Source organism: Pteronotus mesoamericanus, unplaced genomic scaffold, assembly GCF_021234165.1.
Source record: "Pteronotus mesoamericanus isolate MK-2021 breed Mesoamerican mustached bat unplaced genomic scaffold, CSHL_Meso_final contig_220, whole genome shotgun sequence".
NCBI lineage: Eukaryota > Metazoa > Chordata > Mammalia > Chiroptera > Mormoopidae > Pteronotus > Pteronotus mesoamericanus.
In genome coordinates this window covers 3,554,403-3,570,643 of record NW_026555091.1, presented here as the reverse complement: position 1 = coordinate 3,570,643, position 16,241 = coordinate 3,554,403, and the positions used below count along the sequence as shown (strand labels likewise).

Here is a 16,241-nt window from a genome sequence, read left to right as displayed (position 1 = left end):
TAAACTGTGTTTCACAGACTCACAACTGTAAACCTACTTTTGTCCCACCCTCTGTAACGCTTCTTAATAATAAAAACCATAAATGGACATAAGAATAAAAACTGAAATATTTGTCAACTGGAGCTCTTAGTCAACTCAAAAAATAAACTCTATTAGGGACAACTTCAAACAGATAGAAACTTAAAAAAAAGTGTCACAAAGTCGCACACACCACCCACCAGCTTTAACAATGAGAAACACACCCCACCCACCCTGTCTACAGCCCTTCAGCGCCCCCTTCTGCAAATGGAAGCGCAGACGCGTTATTTCTTCATTAAACATCTCCCCTGTGTCTCCAGCAAATGAGGCCGAGCCACGGCTCCGGCCAGCTGCTGGGGGCCGCGGCCCTCCTCTGAGGGTCCCAGGGGGAAGCTCAGGAGACCAAGGGGTCCTGAAAGGGGAAGGGACATATGGGCACAGACAGGTTATAACAGGGGCCACTCTGTTGGTAACTTAAAAAAGAAATTACAATGAAATGTGCCATTTGAGAACATTAGAGCTGCTAACTCTGAGAAGAACAGTAGTGACCTCTGTTCCTTGGCTCGGGGGTGAGCAACAAACTCCCACACACGGCTGTCGGAAATATAAGACGGCCCGTTACCGGTGGGCAATCTGACAGCAGCAATCAAAAATCATTCAATGGGCATATTCTGAACCTGTAGTTCTACGTAAAAGAAATTTACACTAAACAAAAAAAATAGGTGCAGATATTTATATAAGTGTATTTATATAGGTATATTTATTTATAATAGTGAAAAATTTTAAACTAAATGACAGTAATAGGGGACTATTTAAACAAACCATATAATCTCCAGCAAGTATAGCCAACTAACTAATGCGGAAGTTCTCCCACTACCCAACCCCTCAAATGTTAGATGACTGAACTCACAAGGAAGTAAAAGACACCTTCAAAGGCCAAAATCAATGAGGAGGAGAGTATGCAGAGGGCAGGCCAGCCTGAAAGCTGGCTTCCCCAGGGCATCTACCAAGACAAAGAGCCAGCAGCCTGGCTCGCACAGTGAAATGATAAAACACGAAATCTGGCATTTGTTTTCAATACCCCAGCAAACAAGAACAAAAAAGTGTGTGTGTTGTGCAGAGATAAGTGAAACATAAAAATTAATAACTGTTGAAACTAGGAGTTCATTATACCATTTCTTTGTTTTGTGTACATCTGAACATGTTCAATGATAAAGGTTAAATATATAGGCACACATATTTCTATCTCTGTGTGTGCACGTGTGTGTAAAAAGGGCCCAGAGTAAGCGATGTAGTATTGAATAAAAAACAAGTTAGGGGACTGGCTTATGAGACATCAAAATTTTAAAGCAATGGTAATTGAGACAGATACACAGGCCAAAGAAAACAGAACCAAACACCTAACTACAGACCTATACGTGTCATGACGCCTTGACACAGGCCGGCCGTGGCGTGTGGGGCGGTGGGGGAGGGCGCGGGACGCCGTGGCGGGTGGCGCGGTGGGGGAGGGCGCGGGACGGCCGTGGCGTGTGCCACGGTGAGGGAGGGCTCAGGACCTCCGTGGCGCATGGGGCGGTGGGGGAGGGCGCAGGACGGCCGTGGCACATGGCGCGGTGGGGGAGGGCGCAGGGCCTCCATGGCGCATGGGGCGGTGGGGGAGGGCGCGGGACGGCCGTGGCGCGTGGCGCGGTGGGGGAGGGCGCAGGACGGCCGTGGCGCATGGGGCGGTGGGGGAGGGCGTGGGACGGCCCTGGCGCGTGGCGTGGTGGGGGAGGGCGCGGGACGGCCATGGCACGGGGGAGGGGTTGTGGGGGAGGATAAACCATTCTACGGTGCTAGCACAACTGCGTTTTGAGATGGGGGTTAAAGTCAATTCCAGGTAAATTAAATGTGAAATACAAAACCTTTCAGCTTTTAGGAGGAGGGATAGCAGAATATCTTTATGACTATAGAGTAGGGATCGTTTTCTTAAATAAAACTGAAAAGCAAACAACAAAGCAATAAATCGACAGATTTGATTATCTTAGCATTAAAAAATTCTGTTTGCAAAAAGATACTATAAACATAAATTAAAATACATGCCAAGCAAAATATGAGAGAAACAAAAAACAACTGCAATGCACCATAAATGGATAAAATAGATAGCTAATCAATTCATAGAAAATATAAATGGCCAAACACACACAAGAAAAGATGCTTCCTCTTAATGCTTAACCGAGAAAAATAGGAAATTAGAACAGTCCATACCCGTGACACTGACGAAGGTTTAAAAGGCGGACGTGCCCAGTACTGGCGGGGATGTGGACACTGAGAACTGTCCTGATGGGCACAGAGCACTGTACCGCCGCGTTCAAGAATCACGTGACAAAATCTAGCTACTGAGGATGCGCAAAGCCTACCACCCGGCCAATCGGCCACGAGGTACAAACTCAAGGAAGAGCTCTATCCATGTAGATATCCACAGAGCAAGCCACGGCGGCCCTGTCTGCCGCAGCAGCGGTGTGGAGGCTATCAAAGAGTCCACAGAGGGGAGAAGAGATGAACGGCCCGCAATGCGCTCGCAGGGCAGACACCTTAGTTCAGCGGAAGGGCCGCAGCTGCGCAAACTGGGGCTCCACCCATCACCCCGCCTAATCAATCTCACAGGCCACAGGGCGCCAGCAAACAGTGGACGTTAATTGTCTAAAGCTTAAAACAATGCAATTGCAGTCACATATTGCTTAGATAGATAGATATATACACATATATATATATACACAAATGTAACAAAAAATTAAATAAGTAGGTACGAAATCTCAGGGTTGGGGTTAACACTGTAAGGGAGAGAATGTTACATGGGCGCTGCACCGGGGCTGAAACCACAGAGGCCGCTGGCCATCACGTGTGCTGCATGTCTTTCTGAACGTCCTAGGTATTTCACAATACATTTTAAATGAAGTTTTACATGGTTACAATAATACAAAAGTAAATTATTATGAAACAGTCTAGCAGGAAAGAAAGACAAACATATGCCTTAAGGCATTTTGTCCAAATCACAGGGGATGGATAAAATATAAAATTTTTACACACACACACACACACACACACACACGCGTCTTGCAACAAGACCATTCTCAATGGCTTAGCAGAGGCACTCGAGGGTGAGGGGAATCTGGGCGGGCGGCCTGCACTCACGCTACGTGCGCGTCGGCTGGGGCATCTCCACCGACCAGCACTCTTAACTTTACCTTTCGTTTCTCATCATCTGGGTAAGTCCAATAGGAGATACAGTTTCCAGAGAGAATACACCATCTTCGATGCCAGGCACCAAAACCACTAACATCTTCGAATATGGTCTGAAAAAGTAAATGAAATACTGACTTTAGAAACTTCAGCATCAAGTGAATGTTCATTTCCATTGGTTAAACGTCAACGTGTTGAAACATTTGATACTTCACAATCTGTGTGCGCTACTTTTCATATATCTTTTACCTGAGTAATGGAAACCACCGATGGCTCACTCCCAGAAATTTACCCAGGTTCTCAGCATCATTTAAAAACGTTCACGTCTTAACCCCAAATGCACAGCTCTACTTAAGGTTAGACTTTTTAAAAGCAGAGTATCCCTAACCAAATGATCCTTACATACAGGAAAAGTGAGTAAGAAAAGTGTTGGAGAGGAAAATGATTTGAGAATAGCATGCCTTATATATTGGAAAAAAGCTAATGAGAGCTTATCGCTTAGACTCCATACAAAAGAATGGCATTTAATTTGTATTCAGGAGAACAAAACAGGACTAGAAAAGAGTCAACTCACAACCACACGCCTTCACAGGCTGCTGTGATGCACATCCGACAGGCCCGAGACGCAGCCGTTCCCTACAGCTGGGTGCTGGCCAGCTCCCGCCAGCTCCCTCCTAGAGGCAGTGAGGCGGCCCACCGGTTAAGGGCAGGGCTCTGGCGTGGGGCGCTGGTAACATGCGGGGTCCCCCCGCAAGCGCCTCCACTTCAGCAGACTGAGTAGAAGCTGCTCCCCCACCCCCGCTATTGTTTAGTTGTCATGGTAATGGAGCCCTAATTTATGTAAGTCCTTAGTTTTAACTTAAAAAGAATTCCTTTGGTTTGGACTCCGTGGCATCCAGGCTCCGCCAGGACCATCCCATTTGGGTGGGGACGAAGGCGCCCATGAGCCACTAAAACCTTATAAACACGAACAGTGGGCCTGCTCTGCTGACCCCTGATACCAATAACCCAAAGGCATCTTTGTGTTTGACTTCAAAATGCATTAGGAATTTTCCACCTACAAACGGCTCAGCAAAGCCTTACACCAAACCCCAACACTTCTTGGGGTTTAACCAGGCATAACAAGAGGTCAGCCAAGGAAACTGAGGGCCAAGAAAATTAAATAACAACACACAATCACAAGGCAGAGATGGAACCTTCCAGGCGATGCGGGAGGCCCTTCCCTCACTGCCCCTCAGCCTAGACGGAGCCGGCCCACTAACAAGGTTCCTCGGTTGGTCATCTCCCTCCTGACGGCCAGCAGGAAGGGAAACTGAGCAACTTAAATTTCAGCTACCACGTCTAGTCTTCGGAGAGGGCAGGGGTCATGAAAATGCATTGATTAGACGGGGACAGACGTTATCTGAGAGAGTCCCTTTATTACCACATTTCTGTGAGAGAGGAAAAGCATGAAGAGATGCAACACACCAGTTAAGAGCCCAGCTCAGATCAGGTGGCTCAGATATTATATGCAAATAAACCAGCTGCCAGAGTCGATCAGTTGCCAAATGTGTCTCCAATAAAATATGAAAATATTTACATTAAAAGTCAGTAAGTAAACACTGCCTTCAACGCCGAAATTTATAAAAATGCTTTTCCAAGGATCTCTAGTGCCACCTGCTGGATTTATATGCGCGAAACACTGACAAGGCAGCCTGGGTCAAGGCCCCCAGGGCCCCATGGGCGAGCCGAGCAACCTCGCCCTTCCTCCCGCACCTGTCACAGCGACGGCCTGTGATTCGTCTCACTTGAATTCTCGCTGCACAGAGAGAACTGAAGCATGCTCTCCACCCCTTGCGCCGCACCACACTCGTCCACGTGTTCACACACGTTTCCCCTCTGGTGACGGAAAAGTGTCATTCTAGACAATACCCATCCCGCGAGCACGAAATGCGGCCTGGGTCTGACTTCTTCTCACTCACTCACTGCCCCAGAGTTTATTCCCACTGACCAGTCTTCAGCCTCGTGGGACCTCTGAAAGCCACCCCCTTGTACCTGAAGACTCGGGTCTGTCCGAAACCGGTAAGATGTCAACGAAATCCCTATTCCGCCCTCCAGACCCTGTCAAGCACCATGCCCTACTTCCCTCTTTGCAGCCAAGCTTTGTTCCAAAGAGTCGCTCGCACTCTTCCCTCATCCCCACTCGCTCGACAACCGCCAGCAACTTAGCTGCTGCCCTGGCTGAGCTGGAGCGCCCCCCTCTCCCCGCCCCGCAACCCGGTAAATAGGCACCGTGGTCAGCGACAGACCCTTCCTTCCAGCTCACGCTCAGGCCCTCCCTGCCCTGGCAGCTGACGCAGACTCCTTCCTGCGCCCCTGTAGCTGCCCTTTGGGGCTTGTCGCCCTGGGTCTGTGCCCAGCTTTTGGGTCCCCCCGGCTCGGCCCCACTCTACGGCCCCTGCACTGAAATGACGGTCTCCATGCTGTAGATTCCCAAGTCTCATCACAACTGAAAACCTGTCTTGAGCTCCAAACCCTGATCTTTGAAACATGTCTCTAGGCACCTAAAGTTCAAATCGTTTCAAACTTAACCCATTAAAATGTGACACCCCGGGTAGGGATGAATTGGCAAGGGGCACGAGGGTACTTTCTGGGCTACTGTTTTCTATCTTAATTAAAACTTGGGGTACACAGATATATGCATGTGTCAAAACTCAGGAGACAGACACCTAAGATTTCAGGGAACATGCTAATGTCTATGATATACTTTGAAATTCTCCCCGCCAAACATGTTACTCTCAGCCACAGCAGAGGGATGGCTAGGTCGCGGACATACAATCAAGCCACAGCAGTGAGAACCGTTGAAGGAGAAAGACAGATGGTCTGTCATCCGGATCCCGGCTCTGCTTCTCCTCCTCCACCCCCCGCAGAGCCAAACAGCAGGGGGCTGCCCTTCCCCCTCCCCCCTCCCCCTCCCCCTCCCCCTCCCCCTCCTCCATCCCGGCTGCCGTCCCCGTCACCGCTCTCAGGGAGAACTCAGTCTCCAGGACATCTTTCAGGGTCGCCCCTCCAATCTGCTTTCCACATGTCAGCCAGGAGGGCGTTTCAAAACACCAAATTTGCACTCCTTTGCTGAAAGTCCGACTAGAGTCCCCCACTTCGGGCTTCAGGATAAAGTCCAGATTCTTTAAAAGCCCCTCTGACGGTGGGCCCCGCTCCCCCTGCCATCACAGTTCTCGCTATGCCTCCGCCCACACTCGCACCGCACTCCAGCTCCTCTGAACCACGGGCCTCTATGCCAGTGGGGAGCCCTCTTCTCTGGGGGGTGGTGGGTGGGGGGTGGGCCCTGGGCCCCAGCACAGTCCCCGCCCTTCCTCTGGGGTGCCTTCCCTCTGCCTAACCTTCTTGGCCTGTACAGGTGCTTCTTCCAGCAGCGTTCCCCAAGCCTCCTACTCACACTCAAGAGCCGACACCCCGCCCGTCTACGACAAGCGCACACTCTAAGCTTCCTCCTTTCCCAGCGCTGGGTCGTGCTTACCTGTTCGTGCGTCCCCGCCCCACCAAACCAAACGGAAAGCTCCTGAGCAGGGGGGTTACTCTGTGGCCTGTTACGTTCCAGCGCCAGCACGGGGACTGGCAGGGAGCAGGCACACAACACGTCCTTACCGACTCCATTTACCACCTACTCAGACAGGCTTTCCTTCCTACAGGAAGTCAAGTCTACATCCACAGGACAGCAAAAGGAAAATACATATTGATTACTTACTAGAAAACCTCTTTCTTCAACACTTGAATTCACTTGACATTTTATTTGTAAATAAATATGACCTTCCAAAGGAGATAAAAAGGGCACCTGCAAAGAGAGACAGTAAATTATTTGCAAGAGAGTTTCAAACTGTGATTCTTCTTGATAAGATATGTATAAGTCATGAATAGGGACTATTATGCCTTGGAAACATACTACTTTCTAAAGCGAAAAATGTGAAGTGGCCAAAAAGCCCCTGGTTCTTCAGCAATAAACACTTTTAAAGAATAAATCCATTCAAGTTAAAACTGATAAAAAATAAAACCCCAAGCCCCAGTTAATGTGATAAAGAAAACACAGATTTAAGAAGAGACTATATATAAGTGCTTATCCATTCTCCATCAATAGCATATAGTCAATAGGAGACTGGATAAACCAACTGGTATATTAATACAATAAAATGGTACTCTGCCCCTGACAGGCATAGCTCAGTGGGTTGAGTATCGTACTGCCAACTGAAAGTTCACCAGTTCGATTCCCGTGTGCCTGGGTTGCAGGCCAGGTCCCCAGTGCAGGGGGGCATGTGAGAGACAACGGATCAATGTTTCTCTCACAAGCGATGTTTTTCTTCCTCTCTTTCTCCCTCCCTTCCCTTCTCTCTAAAAATAAATAAAATATTTTAAAAAATAAAATATTACTCAGCAATAAATAACAGTGAACTGCAGAGTTAGTAAGTTGATCCTCAAATTTATATGAAATTGAAAGAGGCCCCGAGCAATCAAAACAATCTCAAAAAAGAAAAACAAAGCTGGAAGAACCATATTTCCCAATTTCAAAGCTTAATCCAAAGCTACCATAAGCAAAACAGTGTGGCACTGGCATGAGAACAGACATACAGACCAAAAGAAAAGAATTGAAAGTTCAGAAATAAACCCATACAATCTATGACCAATTGATTTTCAACAGGGTACCAAGACCATTCAATAAAGAAAGAGCAATCTTTTCAACACATGGTGCTGGGAAACTGAACATCTACAAAAAGAATCAAGTTGGATCCCTACCTCAAATCATATACAAAAATTAACTCAAAACAAATATGGCCTACCTATGAGAGCTAAAACCATAAACCTCTTAGAAGAAAACATAAAGGTAAATCTTCAATGATCATGGATTTGGCACTGGATTTCAGATATAATACCAAAAGCATTGGCAGCAAAACAAAAAATTGATAAATCAAGCTTCATCAAAATTAAAAACTTTTCACTATGTAGATACCTCAAAAAATTAAACATAGAACCACCATATAATCCAACAATCCCACTTCTGGGAATTAATCCAAAATAATTGAAATCAGGTTCTGAAAGGGAAACTTGCTCTCCCAGGTTCGGTGTAGCATCCTTCATAATACCCAAGAGGGAGGAACAACCTAAGTGCCCATCAGCAGATGGACAGACACAGGAAATGTGGCAGAGTCTCCTTTCTCCCCGCTTCTGGGTACGAAACGCTCCCTGGGCTCTGAGATGCTGCTCGTCTCACCGTGCAAAGTTTGTCCTTCAGGCTTTGAAACTGCGCTTCGTATGTTTTCTCAGTCATCCTAACCCACAGCCCACACCTGTGTGCAGCAGATGCTTGAGGTCAACTCTTGTGTCTTCCTCGTGTTTGTTCCCACATCCTACTGCTAAATCATAGCTAGGAGTTCAATACATGTTTGCTAAAAGAATACTATTTGGGCAAATAAGTACCCAGAGTTCTTCTATTGAAAAAAAGAAAAAATAAATATGGTATATACATATTTATTTAATGAATGGAATATTATTTAGCCATAAAAAAAGAAATTCTATCAGACACTACAGCATGGATGAGACTTGAAGACATTATGCTAAGAGAAAAAAGCCAGTCACAGAAGGAATAGTGCATGTTTCCACTGACATGAGGTATCTAAAGTAACCAAACTCAGAGAAGCAGAAAGTGGACTAGTGGTTGCCAGGAGCAATTTAAAAAACAAAACAAAACAGGCCATGAGCCAGATTTAACCTGTAGGCTCTAAGTTTGCCTGGTCTTGCGGTAGGCTGAGCCCAACCGTATTAGCACTGTATTAAATATAAATGGACTAAACACTCCAATGAAAAGATAAAAGACTGTCAGACCAAATAACAAAATATGACCATAAAATGTTTATACACAAATGTGACATAGATGGACACAGATATGTTGAGAATAAAGAATGGAAAAAATATAAACATACAACACCAATCATAAGAAAGCTGTTGTAGCTATTAATACCAGAAAACATAGGCTTTAAGATAAAAAAGATTATCAGAGATAAAGTGACAAATCATTATGAAGATATAATAATCTTAAATGGTCATGCACCTACTAGCATAGCTTTAAAATACAGGAAGCATAAATTGACAAAACAAAAATTAAGTGCCTAAACTGAGACTCTGTTGTTCCCACTACTTGGAAGATTGGGGGAATGATTTTTCCCCACCCAGATAAAATCATCCTGTCTATTTAGCACTAAAAACACTGACACAATAGAGTACATAGATGTCATAGTATAGAGTTGTATACCTGAAATCTACATAATGTTATTGACCAATGTTACCACAATAAATTTAATAAATTTTTTAAAAATAAACATTCACATAAGAAATATCTTTAAATAAATCATTCTTCTCAACATATTACTAGTTAGTAGAGACACCTCATGTCAAAAGTATCTTATATTATAAAAGCTGCTTAAGTATATGGGAAAATTTTAAAAGATTTCAAATTTAAATTACAGATTACAAGAAACATAAAAAACTTCAACTGGAGCCCTGGCTGGCATGGCTCAGTGGATTGAGGGATGGCCTGCAAACCAAAGGGTCACCGGGTGAATTCCCAGTCAGGGCACGTGCCTGGGTTGTGGGCCAGGTCCCCATTTGGGGGCGCGCAAGAGACAACCACACACTGATGGTTCTCTCCCTCTCTTTCTCCCTCCCTTCCCCTCTCTAAAAATAAATAAATAAAATCTAAAAGGAAAATTTCAATTGGAGATGTTGAGTCATTAGAGTAAAATGGTACCGTATATAAATATATATAAAAAGATAAAGTGATATTGACTTCTGGGTCAAGAAAGAAAGATGTTGGCCCTGGCCAGGAAGTTCAGTTGGTAAGAGCAGTGTCCTGATACACCAAGGTTTTGGGATTGATCACCAGTCAGGGCACATACAAGAATCAACCAATGAATGCTTCAATAAGTGGAACATCAAATCAATGTTTCTCTCTCTCTCCTTTCCTCTCTCTGAAATCAATTTTAAAAAATGATATTATCGTCTGCCATTCCTGCTGTCCAATAGAATGATAGTCTAGTTGGAAAAATCTTAGTACACTCTAAATTTTAGTTTTTATTGTAAGGTTAGTTTCCAACAATTTAATCTTCTCTTGGCCAAAAAGTATAGTTTTCAATGGATTAATTCCATTAGACAAATCCTGAAGTTTCTAAATTGAAAAAGGATCCGTAATGTAGAATTAAAACACCACGTTTCATTATTGTATTTGTTATAAATTCTCTTGCCTTTTCTTTTCCATTTAGTCAGGTTTAAGTTTCCTGGGCTCTCAATGCTAATTAACAGAATTCTATTGCTTAGTTCAAAAAATGCTGCTGGTAAAAAGAATCTCTGAAAGAGAAAAAGAAAATGTCTCCTCTTACTTTACAGCTGTGAAAGTGGAGAACAGTCTTAGTTAGAAGCTTGTCCTGAAAAAGTGAATTGAGAATATTCACCAAAGAGTCAATGTTTCTACACCCCGCTGAGTTTGGAGAACTGTAAAAATCCACTATCCTACTCTGTTTTCTGTTGAACAAAAGGGTCTTTTAAGATATCTGCACCTCAAAGATTATTGTTAAGAGCTGTAAAATGTTAACTTATAACCAGGTTAATTGTGTATTTTTTTTATACACTAGAATATTTCTGAGAGAGGAAGGGACATTGTTAATTGTACCAGGCCAGACCTGTCTGGTGTGGTTCAGTGGACTGAGTGCTGGCCTGTGAACTAAAGGTCGCTGGTTCAATTCCCAGTCAGGGCACGTGCCTGGGTTGCGGGCCAGGTCCCTAATAGGGGATGCAAGAGGCAACCGCACACTGATGTTTCTTTCCCTCTCTCCCTACCTTCCTCTCTAAATATAATGTAAATAAATAAATACAAATACCTACCTCTCTAAAAAGAAAGAAAGAAAGAAAGAAAGAAAGAAAGAAAGAAAGAAAGAAAGAAAGAAAGAGAGAGAAAGAAAGAAAGAAAGAAAGAAAGAAAGAAAGAAAGAAAGAAAGAAAGAAAGAAAGAAAGAAAGAAAGAAAGAAAATAAAAATTTAAAAATACAATTAACAAAAATTATACCAGGCCAAAAGGCATACACCAGATTAGCTCTGTGCTCATCCGAACACCTAATCACTCCTCCTACAGCCTCCAAATTCTACAGCGCCCATTGTTTGCCCTGACACCGTTTAAACGGATGTCTCCGTTCCCTGGAGAGTAGAACTACCTGCACACTCTCTTGAGGCCCGAAGACGAGCTGGGGGGTGCCCATCTCCCTTCGTCCACACACGTTTAACGTAACCTACTCAAGGGTTTTTATTAAAATCGTTGACTATTTAAAAACAACAAAAAACATGTGACCATTTTGGATTCTCTAGTCATAGAAAACAAAAAGCATCTGGGAGTCTGCAGCTCACTGAGATTCATCGTTAGACTCCAGGATGCCAGACTGTTTGTCGGATCCCTGTAACCTCCAGTCAGGAGGCAAGCTCCTGGTAGGGGTGTCCTGCACCCTTAGAGCAAACAGTCGGGATGAAGCTCAAAGGTAACTCCACTCTAGAGGGGGTCTCAGGGATAACTGCTGTATAGTATTGGTCAAGGCACCCATAAAATAGGCAAACTTGCCCCTCTGGTACCAATAGCAATTGGGAAGGTATGGGAAACTTGTTCACTCTCCAAAAGTTAAATAGAATTATTTTATGACCATAGAGGAGCTTCCATTTTTTCCCACTAATTTAAAGGACATCTAACTTAAGTATTTTTAATATTCTTTTATATCAACTACAAGCTATTGGAACAAATAATATGCTCTCTCTCTGGCACTCACAAAAGCAACTTTAGGACAAATTTGATATTGAAATTAATTGTATTTGAAGCTGAAAGAGACTTTAGAATATTAAACACAGCCAATTGAATTAAATGATTTTGCACTCAATCATGTGGTTGGCTATCTAAGTTATAAATTCAAAAGTATTATTGAGAATAGAAATATTTTAATTTGTGCTGTTTTGAATTAAAGTGACAGACAAAAAATTTTCAAAAAAGCAAACATTCTACACTTACCATGTATCACTGAAATCCCTTACATAATGTAGAAATTGGCAATTTGACAGACAACAGAGAATAAGGAATACAGTTCACAGAACCCATTTACAAAACTTGTTTTAACAGAAAATAAAATAATAGAATACCATCCAGCATTTTGTAAATTAGCATTTCTATATATCCACAAAACGCTTGCAACTGGTCTTCACAAGGATATTAAAAACCCTTTAAAAAATCTAAAATATGATATTTAGTATAATTTTAATGTTAAACACATTTTAATTTAAAAATTAATAAACAAGCCTCATCTACACAGCAAAATGCCTATTAGCCAACTGTGACCAAAAAAGTTTTCTCTTTAAAACACCAATAGTTCTTTCATTATATGGGGAACAAACAATATTGAATAAATTTTATTTTTAGGTATAGTTATTAATTTTTCTATCTTAGTACCCAGAAAAATCAATGTTGAAGAGACTATAGAATCTGAAAGAATTTTAACACGAAAAAAGATGTAGGCAAAAAACCAATACCAAACATGCATGAAAAATAACAGAGAACAAAGTAAAGACGCCCAGCTTCAAGAGACTACAGAAAGGATAGTGCATATAATGTCTTTAATTATTCAAAATAACCAAGGAGGTACAAAGAGTGGTTAGTAAAACAAATACATACAGGCCAAAAATTAAAAAATTATTTTTAAGCTTGTTAGTTTCAAGCAAAGAAAAAATGGCAACCTTTTCCTGGAACAAATAGCCCAGTAGCTCTCGCTCTTTTACATTATAATTTATCTAAAACAAACAAAAGATAAAGAGAAAAAAAGACCCGGGATCACTCAGTTTGTTAAACTAGCTGAATCACTAAATAAATAAAAGGCACAAGAATTTCTTAAATTAACATGTTAAAAAATACACTTACGCATTAACAATAATCAAAATTTCAAATACAGCCTGGTTTTTGTCTACCCATTTTTTAAAAAAAGGTTTTGTGGAATTTTAAAGACATATTGTTTTCACGTAACCTAATATTCTATACTTGGACACTAAGACCCCAGAGAAATGAATGACTTTGCTCAATGTTAAAGAGGAAATTCCTAGCAGGTCAACACTAGAAACCAGACCTCCCAATTTTTAAAACTTTATCTCTATATTCTGACTACAATCTCTTACAATATTTTAAAATACCTCTGTATTACGAAGCAGAAGTCAACCTAAAAACTAAAGTCTGCCTCTAGTTCTCTCGCTCCTTAAAATGGTCTCGTCAGTTATTAGAAGTTTAGTCATATCATTTCATGGTGCAAAAGCACTGAGTGATATTCGGCAGATCTGAATGGTGAAGTTTTAAACTTGGGGAGGAAAGCATGGGAAAGAACTTTAGTTTCATAGGCACTTTTCTAAGAAATTAACCTGTCTTTCCCTATCTTGTCAAAAGTAAATCTATAAAATACTACTCTTTCAAAATATCAGTTTCAAATGGGCAAATGATTGTTTAAAACTGTAAGCTTAACATCCATGTGCAAGAAGTAATACTTCTAGTTAATAAACTAATCACGGGGATGTGAAGTGGAGCACAAGGAATGTAGGCAATAATCTTATAATGACTATTTACGGTATCAGACGGGGACTGGACTCATCGGGGTGATCACTTCGAAAGGTATATAAATGTCTAATTGCTTTGTTGTGCACCTGAAACTAATATAACATTGTACGTCAACTGTAATTGAAAATTTTTTTAAAACTACTTCTTCTTTTGTCAGAACTGACATTTAGAATAAGTCAGCATACAGTACTTTGAGGACTTAACTGTTAGGACACAGGGAGAAGTATTTCCAATCAAAAATATATCATGTAAGCCCTGGTCATTGTGGTTCAGTCGTTTGGAGCATCATCCTGTAAACCAAAAAGTCACGGGTTCAATTCCCTGTCAGGGAACATGCCTGGGTTGTGGATTTGGTCCCTGGTTGGGTCGTGTATGAGAGGCAACCAATCAATGCTTCTCTCTCACGTCGACGTTTCTCTCCCTCTCCACCTCCCTCCCTCCCCCTCTCTCTAAAATCAGTAAGTGTGTCCCTGAGAGTAATATAAATACATACACACATCATGTAGGTACACTGATGCCTACTTAAAACATACAGTTCTAAGAACACCTGTTTTCAAAGATTTCAAATTCTTGAAAGTACTGGAGCATTTCCAACGACCTAATTTTTCTAAAAATAAATAAATTAGGATTACCTTGTCCAGGGCAAATTTAGTGTTTCCTACTGAAGATAGTGATAGGGTGTGAGATCCAACCAGGATGAAGTTGCTGGTGCGCACAGCATTCAGGCCGCCTGGACTGGCCATAACTAAAGGAAAAGGAAACGAGGTTTAGTTCAGAGTGACCTCTGTGAGTGCCAATGACGATTCCTCACCTCAGCCAACAGAACGAAAAGAAACTGCCACAGAGAAAACCGCCTCGTTCCCCTCCATCTCTAACATGGAGGGAACACATAAACATGCCAATAAAAGCAAACTGTTAAATGTTTTATATTTAACTGTAGTGAAGTATAGACACCTCTGAACATTTGGGATAGGGAGGTTTTTAAAGACACAGAACCTCAAAATATGTCTGTAAATGCAATTTCCCTGCGAGAGGTAAGCGAAGCCTTCACTGACACAAGTAGCAGCACAGGCTATACTGCGCCGCGCTTCTCAGTCGCTCTGGAACCAAGAGAACAAAAGCCCTAAACAGGGGGGCGAAACCAGCTCTGTCCCAATGCCCTCTGGAAGAGAGGCCTGGACCCGTTCTAGGAAAGGCTTCCCTGGCTCACTGGCACCCCAGGCCCCACTACCCTAGAAGGATGCGTTTCTGACATGACCCGACGCCAGTGATGATCAGCAAAGTTAAAAGAAGCCGCCTCCACAGTGTCGGCAGCAGAGAACAAACCAGAGCCGCGGTGGAGAGCAGCGCCACCGCCGCCAAGTGGCCGGCCACCGGGTGTGCCGCCCGCTGCAGCCCCCATGCTGACCGGTGGCCCAGGTGCTATCTGCCAAGGGCAGCTGGACAGCATGCGGAAGTGGCACTGATCTTCTATGTTACTAAAAATCAGGTAAACATATCTTCCAAAGGAGACTATGCGGAACACTCATAAGTCGAGATGACTGTATGTATAAATATGCAATTGTTCAGTTCTTTTCCTTAGTGTTTCAAGCAGTTGAAGATCCACTCACCTGAAGAATGAAGGGTGCTTTTCTAAAAAAGAGAGTGAAGAAACAAATTATTTTCTTTATTAGATACAAAGATTTGAATATTAAATACAAAACTCTTTAACACTGCAAGGACTACATTTCAGAAAACATTAACTTTGTTCTATGTAAATATCAGAGACTTTTCCCCCCACTAGGGTATTTTAAAGACTTCCAAAGTGCTAAGGGTTTAGAAACGGTTAACCAATTTACAATCATATGTGTACCACGAAGATTTCACAAGGAAGCTTCATTTTTTAAAAATACTACTTACTGTGGTTATAGATGTGAGAAGTCGCTTTGGAGTAATAGTCTAAAAGAAAAGATACTTTAGTGTACTTCCTATTAAACATTACGATTTGAACCAATCTTGAGATATTCCCACCTAGAAAATAGTTTTTAAATGTGAATATATTATACTTAAGTCTTTCATTAAGGCTTTACCCCTACTGTCATTCCTTCTTTGTTAAAGCTAAATAAAAGTTGTTTCCAAGGGTGACTTGAAAAGAGTAAACAGGTACTAGAAGTAAGCCATCAGGTCAACGTAGACAGAACGGTCGAGCCTGAGCTGCGAGGACCTTACACTTCCGGAGAGGCCCCTCCCTCGCCTTACGCTCACTCTCACGCTCCTGCCTTTGAGAGGCGGTGACTGAAATGCGGGGCGTAAACACTTGGTGATCACTACAAATTGTACGTAGATTGAAACTGGT

At 42.7% G+C, this 16,241-nt stretch overlaps 1 protein-coding gene across 1 annotated transcript in view; it reads right to left on the bottom strand.

Annotated features, from left to right (window-relative positions):
• Window positions 1–16,241, bottom strand: part of ANLN (anillin, actin binding protein) — a 46,319-nt gene that overhangs the window by 3,017 nt on the left and 27,061 nt on the right. Inside the window, exons 18-23 of the mRNA XM_054571311.1 lie at window positions 15,806–15,844; window positions 15,517–15,538; window positions 14,539–14,651; window positions 13,045–13,098; window positions 6,986–7,072; window positions 3,246–3,353 (exon numbers count right to left, since the gene is read on the bottom strand). Coding sequence (XP_054427286.1) covers window positions 3,246–3,353; window positions 6,986–7,072; window positions 13,045–13,098; window positions 14,539–14,651; window positions 15,517–15,538; window positions 15,806–15,844 — 423 coding nt within the window. The remainder of the gene's footprint in view (window positions 1–3,245; window positions 3,354–6,985; window positions 7,073–13,044; window positions 13,099–14,538; window positions 14,652–15,516; window positions 15,539–15,805; window positions 15,845–16,241) is intronic.